Genomic DNA, 20,337 nt, shown 5'->3' on the forward strand with positions numbered 1-20,337 from the left:
CTAGAAAATTATAGGTGACACAATAAGAAGCTGCACAAATTGTCTCTGATTTATGCTCCGGATTCCTCGTGTCGTTCGACGTGGTTGACTCTTGAAAAGTCCTTCAAAGGGTAGAAAATAAATGTTCTTAGCTACAAGCAACCTTACAGAACTAACTATATAACTAACGCACTACTGAGCTCACAAGATACCCAGCCAGATCTCCTGTATCTCTGGGTAGTCTGAGAGAGAGCAGCAACACCAAGATCTCAGTGGCAGGTGTCTGGCTCCAGGGAGGGCTGGGTGTGTGGAGCCAGCCATCCCCTTCCCTGTAATCCACAAGTCCCAGCCCCAAAGCCACCACCGTCGGCCCTCCCTCGCCCAGACCTCAGCCCCCCCCTGCACGTCACTGCCTCCCTCCTGGTATATAACAGCTGCCAGGCTTCCCCCCCACACACACACTCACACACGCACGCTTTCTGATGAACTAGCACACTTAGGCTACCAAAGCCGGAATAGTGGAGAGGGAGACCTGACTGTGACTGGGGAGTTCCACTGCAGGAGACCTGACAAGGTGAGCTGGACTGATCTTGGACTGAAAGACAGCAGGTAAGCTGGAACAGAAAGTCAGAGGAATTTGTCCAAGAATGTAGGGTTCAGGACTGCAATTTGGCTCGTTTTTTCTAATTTTTGTTGAAAAGGGGAAAAAGTCTGTAAGATGAACCATGTAATTGTATGTTATAGTAAGGCCCATTTTTTTTGAATGACTTGAAATAGCAAATGCTTACTGGAAACCGGTAATTTTAGCTATGGGGCACGGAGAGCAACATGTTTCACTCTTTATTGCAAACATAAATCCTAAATCCATACATAAAACACCATGTTCAGAACAAACAAAGGGTCGAACATCCTCGTCCTCCATCCAGTTGATGTGAAACGGCCAGACGGTCCAGGACGCTAACCACCCTGCCTGTGAGCGCAGCAGGACTGTGACGAGCCATGGACACCTGGATGTTAGGCGCCATGTTGACCTGCATCTTCCTCCCGATGCTGAGGGGAGACAACCACCTGAACGTCCAAGCAGGTGAACCAGAGCAGACCCACTACAGCTCCACAAACACCTTCAAGGGCTTTGTCCACGTTTAGCTCAGTGGTACAGCGTTTGACCGTAGACCAGTGGTTCTCAAACCTGGTACTCAGGGACCACCTGTCCTGCATGTTTTAGATGTTTCCCTGCTCCAACACACCTGATTCAAAGGAATGGGTCGTTATCTAGCTCTGTAGAAGCCTGCTAACGAACATGCATTTGAATTAGGTGTGTTGAAGCAGGGAAACATCTAAAACATGCAGGACAGGTGGTCCCTGAGGACAAGTTTGAGAACCACTGCCGTAGACAGATCAGGAGGTTGTGGGTTTGATTCCCCGTCTGTACATCGCTCTGAATAAAAGCATCTGCTAAATGAATACAGGGACTTCCCGTCGGTTCAGTGTTTCGCACTGAGAACTCTCTCCCATCCCAAGTGAGCGTGAAAAGTCCCCCGTTACGATCCTGACGTTCAGATCCGTTTCCCTGAGCGTTCTCCTGCCGTTTCAGGCTGCAGCACGGCGGCCAACGACCTGGTGTACATCCTCGACGGCTCCTCCAGCTTGGGGGTCACAGACTTCCAGTTGGCCAAGCGCTGGCTCGTCAACATCACCAGCGGCTTCGACGTCAGCTCCCGCCACACCCAGGTGGGCGTGGTCCAGTACAGCGACACGCCCCGCCTGGAGATCCCCCTGGGGAAACACCTGACCAATCGGGACCTGGTCGCCGCCATCGACGCGATTGGCTTCCTGGGAGGCAGCACACAGACGGGGCGGGCCATCAAGTTCGCCACCCAGCACGTCTTCCCTTCGTCCAATCGCACACAGGCGGCCAGGAACCGCATCGCCGTGGTGCTGACGGACGGACGCTCCCAGGACGATGTGGTGGACGCAGCTGTGGAGGCCAAGGTGGGTCAGAGGTCAGATGGCTGAGCGGTTAGGGAATTGGGCTATTAATCAGAAGGTTGCCGGTTCAATTCCCCGGCCGTGCTAATTACGTTGTGTTCTTGGGCAAGGGACTTCACCCTACTTTCCGCGGGGGGAATGTCCCTGTACTTACTGTAAGTCGCTCTGGATAAGAGCGTCCGCTAAATGACTACATGTAAATGTAATGTAGGTAAGAGGTCAAGGATAGACCCAAAGGTGGAGCAATGTGGATGGCCCACATAACATATGTGGATAGCTTCACATCAACTTTACATTTTCATTGACTTTTCATTCTTACCTCACCAGGCCCAGAACATCATCCTGTTTGCGGTGGGGGTGGGCAACGAGATCACCAACTCTGAGCTGGTGTCCCTGGCAACCACGCCCCCATCCACCTACGTCCTGTATGCGGAGGACTACTCCACCATCGGCAGCATCAGAGACGCCATGGAGCAGAAGCTGTGCCAAGGTGAGACACGCTCCAGACACACTCTTAAAGAGACAGTGACACTCACAGGACTGTGAGACGCTCCAGGCACGCTCTTAAAGAGACAGCGACACTCACAGGACTGTGAGACGCTCCAGGCACGCTCTTAAAGAGACAGCGACACTCACAGGACTGTGAGACGCTCCAGGCACGCTCTTAAAGAGACAGCGACACTCACAGGACTGTGAGACGCTCCAGGCACGCTCTTAAAGAGACAGCGACACTCACAGGACTGTGAGACGCTCCAGGCAGGCTCTTAAAGAGACAGCGACACTCACAGTACTGTGAGACGCTCCAGGCACACTCTTAAAGAGACAGCATCACTCACAGGACAGTGAGACGATGTACACCTGAGGCCCGACGTTCTGCTCTACTTTCTCTGTGCACTCTTGGAACGTCTCTTTGGATGAAAGTGTTCCATATGAATATCATGAAAATGTGTCAATGGAATATTTTTTATGCATGGTTTACGTACCCGGATCCTGAAGCTCAAATAATGTGCAGTTTGGATCTAATCTAACTCAGCCTCCTCTCTCTCTCTCTCTCTCTCTCTCTCTCTCTCTCTCTCTCTCTCTCTCTCTCTCTCTCTCTCTCTCTCTCTCTCTCTCTCTCTCAGAGTCTGTGTGTCCAGCTCAAATCCCAGGAACCAACCACAACTCAAAGGGCTTTGAGCTGCTGTCCTCTCTCAAGGTGGACCTGAAGGCCAAGAAGGTGCAGGGTTCCCTCATGTCTGAGGCTGCCTACCTGCTGAGCCCTCGGATGGACTTCACAGACAGCACCAGGTGAGCTTTACACACACACACACACACGTGACATGTCACACACACACACCTTCACCTGATGTGTGATTCTGTTCCAGAGTGGTGTTTCCTGAGGGTCTGCCTCACTCCTACGTGTTGGTGGCCACGCTGCGGATGAAGACCCCGACCAATCGGGTGAAGTTTGACCTGCTCAGGGTCCTGTCCCAGGACGCGGTCAAGCAGCTCGCCGTGACCATGAACGGCCCGGACAAGTCCGTCACCTTGACAACCACCAGCGCCACCAAGAGGGATCAGAGCGTCATCTTCAACGACCGCGGCATCAAGGTCTGTGCACACGCTCAGATCAGGTCAAACGTGAATGGATGCAGAGATTCCAACAGGTGTCATGACTGTGTCTGGTGTCATCGTGCTGATGTTTCATGACTTGTACCTTCTATCATTGGGCAGTTTGTTGAGAATTTGATCATTGTCTCCAAGTCTCTGTCTCTTTATGCATATTTACCCAGTAGTGAATCTCTCCTCCTCCCCTCCCCTATCCTCCTCTCCTCCTCTCCCCTCTCCTCCTCCCCTCCCCTCCCTTCTTCCAGAGGTTGTTTGATGGGGAGTGGCACCAGGTCAAGCTTCTGGTCAAGCCCAGGCGTGTGACCCTCTACCTGGACGACTTGAAGATCGAGGAGCAGCTGCTGGAACCGGCGGCTCCCATCTACATCAACGGGAAAACGCAGGTGGCCAAGAAGGTCAAGATGGACACCACCGTCTCCGTGAGTCAGCGTAAAAACTCTCACATCCAATCAGTTCTGTTGTTCAGAACGCTGACGGTTTGCTTGTATGAGAGTTTGTCTTGAGAGAATCAGAAACTTTGACCTGTGTCTATGCACTGTGACCAGGACTTAGTTTTGTGGCGTGAATCAGTTGTGGATTAATCTTTTTAACGGTATGCAGCCATTTTGTCTCAAACTCCTGCCCTCCAGATTGAGCTGCAGAAGCTTCGAGTGTACTGCGACCCGGAGCAGGGAGAGAGGGAGCCAGCGTGTGAGATCTACTCTGTGGTGAGCACCTTATCCATACTGTGGATCTGCATGGTACATCATAGCAACACTGTCACCTCACGGCCTGTTTCCTTATGGATTTTCTCTGTTATTTTGTTTTTTCAAACAGGATGATAGCAGGGTGAGTAAACAATTGCTTTTTTGTATTTCCATCACAGTGGATTTAATTATCTGTAACGTAAAGATCAACGTCATGATTTAAGTAAGACAGTAAGCCTACCAAGTAAGCTGTGGTGTCAATAAAGTGAATTGAATTGAACATGTTTCCATGGATACATGGTTGATGTTGTTCCGATGTGTGTCAGTGTCCCTCAGAGCGCCAGGCAGCAGTGGAGAGCTGTGACTGTCCCATGGGGAAGCCTGGCACCCCAGGTCTGCCTGGACCCATGGTGAGACCCTCAACACTCACGCTTTACTCTTTACATTCTGCTCATGTGATCCAAAGTAACACATAAATACTGCGTAAAGTAAATCAGATTCTCTCCTCAAATCTCCTCTCCCTGCACGGCAAAAACTTGACATCTAACATAGTGTGATCATCTTTTTAATTGTATTAATTTCTTCCTTCACTGGCAGCCAAATGTACTTGTTTTAAGATGACATGATGCAAATGTAGCGACTTACGTACACTCTCTGAGTCTCTGAGATGGCCTTCTCTCTGTGTGACTCTTCAGGGCTTCCGGGGCGAGAAGGGCAGGGAGGGGCCGCCTGGCCCAGATGGCAAGCCTGTGAGTACTGTGCCACTGTGACACTGTGATGCTGTGACACTGTAAGTACTGTGACACTGTGACACTGTGATCACTGTGACGCTGTGACACTGTAAGTACTGTGACACTGTGACACTGTACACTGTGATGCTGTGAGACTGTGACACTGTGATTACTGTGACGCTGTGACACTGTAAGTACTGTGACACTGTGATGCTGTGATGCTGTGACGCTGTGAGACTGTGAGACTGTGACTACTGTGACTACTGTGACACTGTGACACTGTAAGTACTGTGAGTACTGTGACACTGTGACACTGTGACACTGTGACGCTGTGAGACTGTGACACTGTGATGCTGTGATGCTGTGACGCTGTGAGACTGTGAGACTGTGACTACTGTGACTACTGTGACACTGTGAAACTGTGACGCTGTGACGCTGTGAGTACTGTGACACTGTGAGACTGTGACAGTATGATGCTATGACACTGTGACACTGTGGCTCCAACTGTGGCTCTGATACTGAACATCCAGGACTCCTTTATTCATCATTTATCAGTCTCAACTATTTAAGCTTTTAGTTTCTCTCCCCAGTCCCATCAGATTCTGTTCTCTTCTATTCATATTGTATATATGATCTTACTTCTATACCATCCCATGTTTTGATGATAAATAATAAAAATGTACTTGCTAACTCAGGGCAAGCCAGGGCCAACTGGTCTCCCTGGGCAACCAGGGAAGGACGGCATGAATGTGAGTACAGCAGACAGGGCCGGCATCACCACACAGACGTCCCTCTGAGATCCTCTCACTGTGCAGGCTGACTGCACCCTGTAAACCTGCTGTGTTGTGTGTGTAACCCAGGCAGAGCCAGGCGCTTCAGGGCCCGCGGGCCAGCCAGGACTCAACGGCGCCAAAGTAAGCAGCACGCGTGTGTACTTCTATGTCTGTCGGTCATCGCTCAGCGTGGTGACGGTGCCGGCCGATGCTGGCAGGGCTAAGGTGGTGTTCTCGCGTGTGATTGGTCCGTTCTGCCCACAGGGTGAGATGGGGACGCCTGGTCTTCAAGGCATGCCAGGACCTCCTGGGCCCATGGTGAGTCACCATGACGACTGACGACCGCTAAGATATACTCTAAGACGATGATAAAGAACAACAACAAAAAAACTCAAAAGTTTCTATTGCAGGGACCGGGATTTGACCTGCTGAAGTCGAACACTTTGGAAACAGCTGGATTTCAGGTAGCAGTATGACAAACAGCCTGCAGCAGTTAGGATAGAGGTATTCAGAAAGGTTGCTCTAGTGATGTCTGTGTTGGCTCACTGCCTTCTCCTCCTGTGTGCAGGGGCCCCCAGGAGAGCCAGGGTCTCCAGGGCCCCCAGGGGCACCTGGACCAGCGGTAAGAACACACCGCAATGCTCCAACACACACACTGCTGTACACTACCCACAGAATCTGAGTGGATTACAAATGCACATGGATCTGTTAGATAAATGACTGTAGCATCACTCAAACGGGATACATAGGAATCATTATAATCATACTAATGCATTTATTTAGCACTTTTATCAAAAGCAACATACATGGGGGGATTTGAACCTATGCCCTCTTAGTCAAATGCTCCTCCACTGAGGTTCCAAAGTTCTCTCACGTTAACTGCACAGGTTCTCGATGGGCTTGTACTAATGATGGTTGAACTGTTCTCTCCTGTTGTTGGTGTGTGTAGGGAGAGGTTGGCCTGCCAGGGAAGGAGGCCTCACCGGGACCTGCAGGACCCAAGGTGAGCTACTGACTCCCTTCCATGGAGCTCCACCCCTGGAGACATGGTCTGTGTGGACAGGAAGGGGGGCTGACTGCTAGATTCAGTTCACAGAATGTCAGCTGACCAGACCAGGCTAGTTGACTTGCCTGATGTCCTGGCCTGCTCCTACACTTCTGTCAGTGGAATAATCCGTAACCAGAGGGGATATAATGTTGACAAAAAACACTCTAATGCGGTGATTAGCGGAGACTGAAAGACTAGGGCCGTGCTGCTGTAGCCAGACAGAAGATGTTCTCCCAGATGAGTGAAAATATATCTCTGGGGTTTAGGAGGGGCTTGCTGAGGGCATATTTGTGGGTTGACTTTCATCTTGCATTTGGGAGCCAGGGTTTCTATAAGAGACCAGAAGGTTTAGCTTTCACCCTTTGCTCTATATTGAGAAACTTCACCAAGGAGAGAGGCAAGGATGGCAACCTACTGGAGAATCTATTTGTAGAAGTTGAGGTGTTGTCGGCGGGGGGAAATGGTTAGTTCACATGTAAACATTGACACACGTTTGGTCTTTCAAGTTCGTTTTTTCTTTGGAGAGGTGGCAACAGGAAACCTACCCCCGCTGATTTACAAACCTACGTTTTATACATAATATTTAATCATCGTATTTAAACGGACGGTGATAATTAGATTTACGTTTCCTCTGTTTGTGGACGTTATTTCGGTGACACTGTGGCCTTGTCATGTGCTGTCTGACCTTACAGTAGGTCTGTTTAATCCCGTCCAAAGACAAGTCCTGTCACAGTGAAGTCTGTACAAGCTGGGTGAGTCCAGACCAAACACAGGGGCCCTGGACCGCATTCTACACAGAATTCGGACATCACAATGGATCTATTCAGATGCCAGTCAGTTGGAGGCAGTGTCTGTGTGGAAACGAGGGTCGGTCTAGAACAGTTACTGTTCCTCCTGTTGCTGCTCTTCATCCATCTGTTTCTGCGGCTCATTGCTCCCTCTTTCTCTCTCCCTTTATCTGGGGTTGGCAAAGTTTAGCGACAGGCAACCCTACCATTTACTGGCCTATTAAACTAAGCACACGTTCCCCGTAAAAAAGCTTGATAAAGGTCTTGGCCCGGGTAGGACGTTTGATCTAGCCTGATAATTGGGTGAAAGGATGTTTAGCGAGTGCTGTGACATTTCGTCATTGTAACCAGGAAGTGTGTAGTGGAAACCTCAGAAGGTGTGATGGCGTGTCATTGGAGGGGGCGCCACGCCGTCACATCGTTTGAAGTGCCAGTCCAGTCCAGGCACACAGTTGAGGCATAGTCACGTGATGCAGACCCATCTTTTGAGAATGTAATCAAAGGTATCAGTTTAAGTATTTCTAGCTGTTCATACCATTTTCCTGTTCTGTTGGCTGCTTCACCCATTGGTCTCTGCCCCTGGTCATTGGAACACGTTTTTGACAACAACAAAAAAACGCGGAACACTTCCCCCCCCCCCCCCACACACGTTTTTCAAACCTCCCAATTTGGATTAGAAGCCAGGAGGAACACTAAGGCCCCAAAGAAATGCAGAGCCAAACCCCAGGGTCCCCCACCTGCCCTTCTCCATGTTTCTCTCCCCCCCCCCGTGCACACACACACACAATCACACACACAATCACACACACTCATATTTTCCCCCAGTCTTTAGGCATTGGGTGCTGGAGGATGATTAACGAACCCAGAGGTGGGGGTTTGATGTGGTTGACCAAATGAAAGCTGCCTCGTTAGGGTAGGTTTGGTTCAGCGTTCAGGGCTGCACCAGGGCTTGGCTGCTACTCTCTCTAATCACTGGTTCAGCACACAACACCACTGGGCTGTAAAAACAACCACACCACAGCATCATGCTCAAGCTTAGATGTAGCAGCAGAGCGGGTTGAACCTGCCAGCCAGCCTGCTTGTCTGCCTGCCTGCTTGTCTGCCTGCCTGCTTGTCTGCCTGCCTGCTTGTCTGTCTGCCTGCCTGCTTGTCTGCCTGCTTGTCTGCCTATAAGCCTGCTTACTTGGCAGCTCGACAGGAGAATTTAGAACTTCACTTGAATCCAAACGTTCCGGAATGTTAAGAGGCATTCTTTATATTCCCCAATAAAAAAAACTTGAATGAAAACTGCGGAACAGTGAAATCCCCTATAGAGTTTTACTGGTAATTACTATCCTCCCTAGATGGGGAACAGTTGTTTGGGGGAAATATGATCTGAGTTCCTACTGTACCATGACAGTTGAGATGTACCTGTCACGGCTCAGAAAACTTCGCTGTGTGTGAGGTCTACTTTCAGAACTGTGATGTCTGAAATCATGTGTCGTGATCAGGAAATGATTTCCTTCTCCATGTTTGTCATTCATGTTGTAACAAGTAAACAGTGCAACATATCCCGTGGTACGCATGCTGTGATACATACTAAGAATGTTCAATATGACCTAAACGAACCTAGATTTGTCCACTAGGCTGGTTGCTATCTATGAGCAGAGCCGCATTTCCCCTGGACAGTATGCGAGTGGTGTTCCACAAATCATGTCGTCGCGGCAACACATCGACGGGGAGCTTGCATAAACGTTCCAATTAAAATCTGTCTGATTAGCCATCATGTTCCTTAGCTATGTGAGCCCAGCCCAATCGCTGGCTCCAAACACATATGACAGCAAACCAATCTTGCAAACCCTAATGATGGTCCTCCACAATAAGACGAACCCGGCAGCTTAAAATGTCTCTAATGTCTTGTAATTTGCCGAATCACACAAGACACTTTTTTGGGGGGGGGAGGGTGATGTAGCTGATGCATAGTATTCATGATGTCTTTTTGTGGTTTGGTAATTTGAGACTTTGATTATAGGTTGGCTGTGATCTCAGGGCAGACAGGTTATATAGTTAGAATCTTTACATGGGGGGGATCATGTCATCTGCAGTACAGACGAAATCCTGTACGATGATTGGCTGAACACTTGGAATGCACAGCTATGGTCTGGTCACCTACTGTAAACCATTCAGCATGTACTAGTGGAGATAACATGTCAATTCAAGTCTACAGGATGTGTGTAGTTAATATAGCGGGGTGCCTCAGGTTTGGTCTGGAGAGGAGAACCACTGCTTATAAAGGGATGGGTAATAGCTCAGTGATTGAGGTTTTGACTGCGGAGCCGGAGGTTGCAGGTTCCGTTGCACTTCTGAATGTTGCTTTGCATACTGGCATCATACTGGCGCTAAATTAAAACATCATTGTTTATTTACGGAAGTCTGAATCGATGTAGTAGAACAAACAGATCAAACCCCAATCTGTCTCTTCACGTGCACCCCCCCCCCCTTCTCCCCCCTCCCTCATTTTTCATGTCGTGCTAAGACCTCCCTCCCTTGCAAGTTTCAAATAAATTAACCCAGGGTAACAGAGCACAGAACACTCAATCACCTGGGTCATAAATCAAATCCCTCACAATCAGTTTTTACCCATAATAGCCACTTGCGATGTTTACCACTTCACCTAAGCGCTGCCTATTTCATGTTTGGGCTTCATGATCCCATGTCATCCTGAAATATTTTCAGCCATTACCCTTGCATCGTGTCTGTGTAGAAGATCAAGCCTCTCATGTTGATAATGACAGGGTGGGTTTAGCTGACAACCTCCATTCAAAGTTCAGAGAGACAGAACACTTCAAAAGCACATGTGGCTGGCAGGGGCTGTACAGCACTGCATGGTGCTTACCTATCGACCGACCGACCGAGCGCGCTTCACTGGGGAAACACTAGCTGTAGCTAGGCTAAGCTAGTTCATGTGTGGTCTGTCTGTGTGGTAGAAGAGCTTAGCTTCATGCATGTTGGAGGTGTTTTAGATGGATCATAACTCATAATCCAATGACTGATCGTGTTCATGCATGCCTATGGTGTGTTAGTGTGAGGCTTGGCGTTTAGGGGGTTGAGCGTTTTGCAAATCTGGCAACCCCCACCTCGAGGCGACATCAGCAGTCCCTTGCATGGTGTAGCATGGTCTATTCCTGAAGTGAATCATGTACTGCATCAGGCCATTACACAGCAGAGCTTGTTGAAGATGTTCTCGGGCACAACATGTACTTATGACTTATGAAGAGAATGTGAGACGCACGCACACACACACACGTGTACATTATCACACACGTTTTCTTGTTCTATTCCAGGGTGAAAAAGGAGACGGTGGGATACCTGGATTGGACGGACAAACTGGAATCCCTGTAAGTGACATCATTCAAATTCAGCTTGATTCAGATGTACTCAAGGAAAAGGAATAAGAGAACTTGGCCATGTTGATCTCATTTCTCAGCCACGCACTCCTCCACCCCCTCATCATCATCATCATTGTCATCATTTTCTTTCCCTCCATTATAACTCCAGCTGTTTCATACTCATACCAGCAGTCTTTCTGGGAAGCAGTGTTATGTTCCGTTGAGGCAAATACAGTATACTAAAGACCCTAAACTGGTTTATGAAGGCCACCTAAAAGACATTAAGGAACTTTTAACTCAAAATAGACCTGATGTTTGAGTTGACTTCACTCCAAATGTGGTCATCAATCTGCCTCAGTGTTTGCCAACTCCAGGACTCGCTTTCTGCTCTCTGAAACCCTAATGCCTCGATGCGTATAGAACCGAACATTGAGACACTAAGTTGTTGAATTATCCTCTATATGGGTCTTTGCTATCAGAAGGAACAGCTTTCCAAACACACAAGCCTTAAGCTATCGCCGGGGATGTCGCAACACAAAGGTTAGGGGTGTAGTTAGTTGAGGTCCTCAAAAAAAAAAAAAAAAAGGTTGACAGCCCACATTTTGCCACAGTCTAAAATAGCAAACTTGGGGTACTGAAGGGTTGTGAAGGTAAACAGAACTCTAGTGTGGTTATTGGGCTGTGGGTCAGAACTGGAACCATCTGTCTTAAAGGTTCTGGAGCAGAGACCACCGGTAACCAACCCATGTGCACATCAGCCGTCTCTGGTTAAAAACATTGCGCTAAAAATACCAGTAGACCAAGTGCTTCGGGCCCCATCGTAAGTTGGGAGTGTAATTCATGCGTAGCCCATGTTCTATAGAAGCACTGTTGAAGGTCTTAATCCACCCTGGAGCTCTGGGTCTTTCCTCTTAGGTCTAGTGGTAGATGTTTGAGTTCTCATTTGGGTGGCCAGTGGTTTGAAGCCCACCTGTAACAGCTACACTAGCTGTATTTACGATTTTGTATCGTATTTGTATGGATTTAGAAATAGTAAATCCATGATGACAGTAGTTTCTGTGGTTGCCTTGGGAAGTCTCTGTAGGCTGCAGTTGGGCAATGTACAGGAAGAAAAGAAGTTGGGACCAGCCATGGGCTTTAGATGTTAAAAGTAATATTGATGCAGATCACACTGTTCATACACAGAGAAGTCCATTTAACAGGATCTAGTCTTTTAACTGTGGCTAGCTCTCACCTCAATCAGGTTGAGGTCAACCTCAGATGTTCTGCCAGACCACAAACTGACCAGCAGATGGAGACAGACAACATACATGAACACACACAGTCGAGACGCCTCAACATATACACTTTTATGTCTTTCCCTCTGTGGAAATCCAAGCAGTGGTTGGCTGGCTGCTTACTTTACTTGGAGGCGTGGAATGACACGAGCCAGACTTTCTTAAACTCAGAAGAGATCGGGAGGAAGGGGAAGGTCGTCCATGGCAACACAAGGACTGAAAGTCTGAATCAGAAGAAGGAGCTTCTCCACAAGTTTTTCAAATTGTAACAGCTCTCCAATTCTGTGCAGATGTTTGTGGAAAGCTACCACACCAATTAGTAGTGATGCGTAGCCCTCTCATAAACTCCCTCTGCTCACTCTGCCTGGTCCATTACAGCTCTCATTTAAGACCTCATTTCCTGCTAAACAGGAAGTTGTCACAGGTGCTGCGAGGGAGCCAGGGTCCTGCTGGGGGCTGTTTGAGGACGCAGGGCTCATGCCAGGCATGGGGACGGGCCCTGGTACATTCATACCACCGTTTGCTATGTTCATGTTTTAATGTTTTATTTATCTTCTCGCCCTGCTGAGCGTGGTGTTTCCTGTGTGTGTTGATCTTCAGGGCATTCGGGGCTTTCCTGGTGAGACTGGGCCTGTCGGACCTCCGGTACAGTATTATTATAATAACACATACAGTAGATATTATACACTATCTGTGAAACAATGCTGTAATCACATAGCTAGCTACTGGATGTCCTAGGAAGAGACTAAAGACGCCTGTGCATCATAATATTCTAAGTCAGGCCTGAGACAGGAGTTTACATTTTGAACTGACAGAACCAGAATCTGTGGGGCAGGCTGTCCACCTACAACTTCAACTTGTGTCTAGAAGTGTGTTGTGCTTCTGTGTGTCAGGGTGAGAAGGGCTCCTCAGGACAGGAGGGCTTGGCAGGGCCTGTCGGACTGGAGGTATGTGCACGGCCTCAGTGGACTGATTCATGTTACATTTAGTCATTTAGTCATTTAGCAGACGCTCTTATCCAGACTTACAGTAAGTACAGGGACATTCCCCCCGAGGCAAGTAGGATGAAGTGTCTTGCCCAAGGACACAAAATCATTTTGCACGGCCGGGAATCAAACCTGCTGATTAATAGCCCCATTGCCTAACCGCTCAGCTAACCTGACCTCCTAATATTGATCAGTTTCTTCCTCTCCCAAAATTGTATGTTGTTCAAGTTAATTTGAATCAAAAATTCCTGGCTTTTTTAGAAACTAGCAGACAAATGGGTATCTAATGATCTTATTCTTGACAGTTGACTGCACTCTGTTGGATGGTTACGGTACTGCAGTGATGTTGCTATGATCAAGTGAAAAACACTCAAACGGAAAACCACAGTGGAAAATATTGCCATGACCAACCAACAGAGGAAATGAAAAAAAATCAAAATAGTCCAACCGTTGTTTTGACTAGTTTTAAAATTTCAAGCATCATATTTCAGATATCCCCTTTTCTATAATATTTCAGCAATTCCAATTTTCAACAGGTTATCATACTTGTAGTATACTATGCCACGTCATAATAATAATATAATAATAATAAGTCCTGCTAGAATACACACTTCAGTGTCACCATGGATACCATGATGACATACACACACTTCAGTGTCACCATGGATACCATGATGACCATTATTTGTTCAGGGACCTCCGGGACCCGTCGGCCCTCCTGGAGCTGATGGACAGGCGGGGGCAAAGGTAACGGGGGGGGGGGTGTGCGTGTGCGTGCGTGTGCATGTGTGTGTGAGTGTGCATGTGTGTTTGTGTGCGTATGTGTGTGTTCATGTGAGTGTGTGTGCATGGGAGTGTGTGTGTGCATATATTTCCATCCTTGTGTTCTCACTGATTTATGTCTTGAGGTGTGTGTTTGTTAACCGTGTCCATGTTCACATGTATGTTTCCGTGTGTGTGTGTGCACCCGAAGGGAAGCCCAGGGGCGCAAGGATTAAAGGGCCTCCCAGGAACACCTGGAGCCAAAGTATGTCTTTGTTGGTCGACAGTTATTTGATCAGATGAAACAGATGTTAGAAATGTGTGTTGTGCTGCAGTAGTACTAGGCTAAACTGTATATCTGAGGCTAAAGACTAGAGACTTTGATATCAAATCACTCAGCACTCTAAGACCATACTTACCATTATGTTTTACTGCTGCACAGTTCCTGTGGTTAACCAGGAGTGGAGATGTGCTGTTGACGATTTCACACCCTAACTGAAAGACAAATTGCAGGATGTCCTGTAGATATTAGTTAATCATTTGCATAGTGTCATGTTCCTGTCTAGAATCCTGTGGCTGAAGGGTTTTAAACAAATGGTAACAATTTCACATTTTCAATTCACTTGTATTCATTTAGTAAATGTTTTTATCCAAATCAATATTCAAATAGTGCATGTAGTGAGTGTAGCAGATAATCAGGGACTACAAGAGCCTAGTTTTAACAGTATTAATGTTGTTAATGCAAAGGAACAGTCGATATTTTACAAGACAGTGCAAGACCAACCATACCCTCTCAACTACAATATCCCATAATAATCTGACCAGATCCTTTCCCTGCTGTCATTCAACAGGGAGAGCAGGGGGAGCCTGGTATCCAAGGGTTACAGGGGGAAAAAGGACATCCTGGGTTCAAAGGGCAACAGGTAATTTAATGGACAGCTCTTAGAATTCAACCGTGTTCAGCTCTTAGAATTCAACCATGTTCTAACAGTCGTTATGACAGCAGATAAGATAACTATCACTGTTTCCAGGGCGATGCTGGGGTACCTGGAGTCAAAGGAAGCAATGTAAGATACCAAACACAACAAAATAATTCTGTCATTTAATGTTGTTACAGGTTACTGGTTATCAACAAATACCTGAGCTAAAGTAATGCAGCAATAATGGGTTTAGTCTATAATAATGTTTCTTTGATATGATGCTTTACAACGTATTTGAGTTCCAGGACTCAAATACGGAGGAGGTAGGATGGTAGAACACCTCTGATTGTGGATGATAGAGGTGATGACCTTCACCCTGCTGTTGTTCCAGGGTGAGCGAGGCAGCAACGGAAACCCTGGAGCTTCTGGGGTGCCTGTATGTGACCTCTGACTTTTGCACTTTGAACTCCACCCCTAATTCTGTCTTTCACCTGCATTATTCCTGGTAGAGAGCTGTCGATTTGAAAAAAAAGGTGTTGATATGGTCAATGCCTTTTTTTGTGATTCTGTTCTGATTCTGTTTTTACCACATGTCTTCCTGCAGGGAACAGTGGGCCCAAGAGGGAGCAAAGGAGAGGTGAGCTGACGGGTGATTGGTCTATGACTTGAATTACTCTACATCAGAGGTCTTCAACCCTGTCCTCAGGGACCGCCTGTCCTGCATGTTTTAGATGTTTCCCTGCTCCAACACACCTGATTCAAATGAATGGTCGTTAACAGGCTTCTGCATAACTAGATAACGACCCACTCATTTGAATCAGTTGGGTTGGAGCAGGGAAACCTCTAAAACGTGCAGGACAGGGGGTCCCTGAGGACCAGGGTTGAAGACCTCTCCTTTACATTATTCAGATCAAGTTAGTTACCATGAGTGGATGTTAGTTTGGAGAAGGTGTTTAGGAACAGGATCGGTGTAGTTCAAGGTCAATACAGTGTCTCTGTTTCCATGGCTGGCTGCTCTAAGTGAGACTAGCTAACTGTAATAATACAGAATCATGGCAGTTTCTGAGAAACAGTAGTACACAGCTTATTTACGTTCTTTCGTGTAGAAAGATGTGCGTGTGTGTGTGCGTCAGTGTGAACGTGCGCGCGTGTGCGTGTGTGTGTGGGTGCAGTTTGCACATGCTGACTTGACACTTAAAAAAACGTCAACACTTTTTTTTTTTTACTTCCTCATCCTCTTTACAAAGAAGCATGACAATGACCTTATGTTTGTCGAGGCGTGTCTGACTAACTCTGTCTTAACACATTCCTACACAGAAATATTCCCCTCAAATGTTGTTAAAGGTCGAGTACAAAAAGATACTGAGAGGAATCAGTGCAGCCCACCCCTCTGGGCTAAACTAAATAATCACCTGAAGAGCTTTTGTACTCAAGAACATCATTTTAGCAGATGCAATGTGTTGATTTGAAGGCACCTGTCTCTGCTGACCTCTGATTCATCCTCCAGAGAGGCCTAGCGGGCGATCCAGGAACCAGAGGGGCTGATGGGAAGAAAGGTGAAAATGGCCAATCGGGGGTGTCTGGCTCTCGAGGTTTCCCTGGCCAAGACGGCCTACCTGGACAACCAGGTGTGCCTGGTTACCCTGGGAAACCAGTAAGTAGGCAGGGACACAGTGCTGTTCTTAAAATTATATCAACTGCTTCAATCCAGGTTTCTTTTCTTGACAGGACATCTCGTTGGTCATTTCACTTAATAAGATGACAGGCTACTTCCCTCACACTGGGCTCCTGGCCTGTAGAGGCCTCTAGTCCTCCTGCAGAACAGGAAGGAACTGTGACCCAGTGACTGAGAGCTGATGCAAGGGTCTGGTTGTGACTTTTCTGTGTAAACTGTGTTTCAGGGCAAGACTCCGTCTGAAGAGCAACTAATGAAGATTTGTGCCAACATGCTTCGAAGTATGTTCCACACCCTGAAACCATTTCTCCACTGTCATTACAGTGCATGTTCTCATAGACAGTATACAGCAGAGGTCTTCAACCCTGGTCCTCAGGGACCCCCTGTCCTGCATGTTTTAGATGTTTCCCTGCTGCAACACACTTGATTCAAATGAATGGGTCGTTATCTAGTTATGCAGAAGCCTGTTAACGACCATTCATTTGAATCAGGTGTGTTGGAGCAGTTGGATGCTGTCAAATACTAGCCTGGCTCTGCCCTCCTACGTACTTCAGCTCAATTTGGAATTTACTTCTGTACTAGCTCTGGGATTTCAGTGCATCAGTCGGTTTTCAGAAACAATTTTTTTGTAGGTCCAATCAGCAAACAGAGGGAGTGGCTGAGAATGATGCATTGATGTTGTGCACTAGTTTTAGTTGTAGATCGGTAATGGCGGCGGAGAAAGATGTGAGCGAAGCTATTCTGAGGTTGTGGCAATGCTGCCAAATATCCATAAGTTAAAGGCGGAGCAAGAACAAGCCTTGCTGAGTTTTGTTGGTGGTCATGATGTTGTGGCCCTCCTCCCCACGGGGTTTGAGAAAAGTTTGATTTTCCAGCTACGGCAGCCAGCTCCGTGGTGAAGGAGTTGGTTAAGGCGAACGCTAGCGATTGATTATGGCATATCAGAGTGGTTCTGGGCATATCCAATCGTTTTAAACTTCAACAGAGTACCCGCCTTCAAGGAAGTTATCGCTTGTCAATGGAGCGATCCCAGACCCTCTGTACAAATGAAATGTACGAGGGTCTGGTTAGGACCAGGTTAGTCAAATACACCACTTCAAATTCTTTATTGTTGCACAATCCCAATATAAAGGATTGTGAAAGAGCAGAAATCTGGTAACCATGTGTGTGTTTGTGTGTGGTGCAAACTCTCCATATGCAGTTTTTACAACCATACATACACACACATACACTCTGATCCTGGAAACATCTGGGGCATCAACCAAGCTTTCATTTCCGCATTTCAGACACCAGAAGCAGCCGGCATGAGTAACCGACAAGACTGTTGCCTAATCTGTATGTGTGTCTGTGTGTGTGTGTGTGTGTCTGTGTGTGTGTGTCTGTGTGTCTGTGTGTGTGCTGGAGATGGTACAAGATATTTACTGTGTCCTGGAGATTTCATCACTCTCCTAATCCTCAAAATAAGACCCCAGATCCAAACTAAGACACACACTATGCTGACATGAATGATGCCATAGCAACAGTAGCTGACGATTGCAGTTTGATGTTCACAACTTCAGCAACAAAGAGCTGAAGTGATTATTTATAAACCTCTACAATACTGCCCATGCACTGTTTTCTGTCGCTCTCCTGATAAATCATTTAAGATCATTTTTTAAATTATTATTCCAGAATATCTCAGTTTTAACTCATTTTGAAACTTTGATATTTTAACTTGAAACCGATCAAAGTCACAGCACAGTAATCTAAACCGCACAGGGATTTAAATCTCAACCACCACACTGACTGTTTCTGTAGAACCTAAACCTCAGTCACCATCACCCGCTGTTTCCTTCTGTCCAGGTGAGTTTCCCCAGCTCCTCCACATGGTGTCACCGCGGGGCTGCGGGCGCTGCGAGAGTACAGTGGGACCCCCAGGTGAGCCGGGGGCCCCGGGCTTGAAGGGCCCAAGCGGGACCCCAGGGTACCCTGGAACCCCTGGGTCTCAAGGTTACACGGGCCAGCCTGGACGAAGAGGACCTCCAGGAATCAAAGGTACTGTCAGATATTTTTCTGAATTTGAATCTCGGAAATGCACAGGTTCACACAGTGGACATGGCAGGGGCTGTGTGACATCTGAAACACTCCACTAGGTGTAGGATTCTTACCACCGAAGTGCCTTTCTGATAAGCTAATGTACTGTGTGTGTGTGTGTGTGTGTGTGTGTGTGTGTGTGTTACTCTGTCCAGGAGACACAGGGTCGGTAGGACTGAAAGGTGCCAAAGGAGAGGGAGACATTGGGTTGCCAGGTCCTCTTGGACCAACAGGTAAAAAACCCCTTTTCTGCTGTTTCAATGATGCCTCAAGCCTGAACACAACAAAAGATCCTAATGCTACTGTACCACCAACACACTGACTACTGTAATCCATCAGTCATCCTCCACAGTAAGAGACTCAGCATGTGAGAGCTGAGCTGTCTTCTCTCTTCCCACCGTCAGGCCTTCAGGGTCCCAGAGGGAGAGACGGGGAGGGTATCCCGGGACCTCCAGGAGAGCCAGGGAAGCCAGGAAGCCACGGTATCCCAGGAAAGAGAGGCCCAGCTGGGGACACGGGCGTGTGTGACCCCTCCTCCTGCTACCGAGCCTTTGAGATGCTGAGGGAGGAACGCTACAGCAAAGGACCCAGCTTTTAGATCTCTGGACACTGCTGTGGACGTTGCCTGTAAAACGCACCTGAAGCTCTGTCCATGTGAGCAAAGTCCGGAAGGACTCTCAAAGGAACGACTGCTGACTGTGTGAGGAGGATTCCAGTGTCTCACCCATAATGTACATTCTTTTTTTAATTTTATTTTTACACTTTTCAAAATTATTGATCTCGACGGAATTCCTGTTGCGATGGAGGAACTAGGACATCAGTAATTGTGTCCTGGAAAACTGAGATGTTGAAACAGTCAGTGGTGATTGTTTCAACAAAGGTAGTAGGGAGTGAAATGTTGCCCAATGATGAATGATTGGTCCGTGTTACGAGTCACATCTGAATGGTTTTTCTTTGTACTGTGTTGCATTGTTCAAGAGCTGTTGCTTTACATGGCCATGTGAAAGATCCAGTGCATTGCACTTCTCTTGTAAAGCTACCTCTAAACTGGATCCAAAGTGTTTTTACAATGATATGATGATTTGGTATAACCTCCAACTGTAGTGAAAAGTTGTTTCTTTATGACTGAGGAACTCAGGATGTTGTGAAATGTATGACACTAGCGAAGTGACTAGTGTTTGTTCTCACTTTTTATTGATCTCATTTATTCTGTGTTTCACCATAGACACCTTTTTAACCTTAAAACTTTTAATAAGGACATGTATTTGTTGTTTTGATGTTAGTTTATGAACTCAATGTTTATGCAGCAGTACCATGACCCTGTCATATTCCAGGATTTACAACAATAATCTTTTTCTATTCAATTTGTTCACAAATATGATCATATAGTTTATATTTGTTATGTTATTTATGTGTATTGGAAGTGTATTACTTTCCAACAGATTCAAAGCACTGCTGATTAAGCACTGTCAAATATTTCCTTAATACAATAAAGTTATTTTCTGTACTCTATATTTTGTATTTCAGTCAAAAGTAATGGCACATGAAATACATTGGCATTGCTCATACATTTAGTTAATGTTAACATTGAATTCAGTCAGAATAAGCTTCATAAGCAGCTTACTGTTTGTACAGATTCTGACAGCCAGCCCTCTTCCCAGAAAGTCAGTT

General features: G+C 46.9%; 1 protein-coding gene across 1 annotated transcript; it reads left to right on the top strand.

Moving 5' to 3' along the window:
• Positions 1-943: 943 nt before the first annotated feature.
• Positions 944-20,117, top strand: LOC146271944 (uncharacterized). The gene is made up of 24 exons (XM_084707643.1): positions 944-1,063; positions 1,574-1,971; positions 2,296-2,458; positions 3,093-3,258; positions 3,336-3,561; positions 3,825-3,998; positions 4,209-4,286; positions 4,592-4,675; positions 4,961-5,014; positions 5,857-6,087; positions 6,338-6,391; positions 6,719-6,772; positions 13,144-13,197; positions 13,930-13,983; positions 14,210-14,263; positions 14,850-14,921; positions 15,030-15,065; positions 15,310-15,354; positions 15,523-15,555; positions 16,426-16,572; positions 16,820-16,874; positions 18,436-18,627; positions 18,822-18,899; positions 19,071-20,117. Exons 1-24 carry the CDS (start codon positions 979-981, stop codon positions 19,262-19,264), a joined length of 2,781 nt encoding a protein of 926 aa, XP_084563769.1. The 5' UTR covers positions 944-978; the 3' UTR covers positions 19,265-20,117.
• The last annotated feature ends 220 nt before the right edge of the window (positions 20,118-20,337 follow it).

This window comes from Hypomesus nipponensis, chromosome 10, assembly GCF_054491055.1.
Source record: "Hypomesus nipponensis isolate SF chromosome 10, ASM5449105v1, whole genome shotgun sequence".
NCBI lineage: Eukaryota > Metazoa > Chordata > Actinopteri > Osmeriformes > Osmeridae > Hypomesus > Hypomesus nipponensis.

What these genes read in the sequence shown, in the direction of transcription:
- LOC146271944 (XM_084707643.1), top strand. Translation starts at nt 979, where the DNA reads ATGGACACCTGGATGTTAGGCGCCATGTTGACCTGCATCTTCCTCCCG. An exon ending in CAGGTCTGCCTGGACCCATG is followed by an intron (nt 4,676 to 4,960) that starts GTGAGACCCTCA and finishes GTGACTCTTCAG; the next exon opens with GGCTTCCGGGGCGAGAAGGG. An exon ending in CTGGAGTCAAAGGAAGCAAT is followed by an intron (nt 15,066 to 15,309) that starts GTAAGATACCAA and finishes CTGTTGTTCCAG; the next exon opens with GGTGAGCGAGGCAGCAACGG.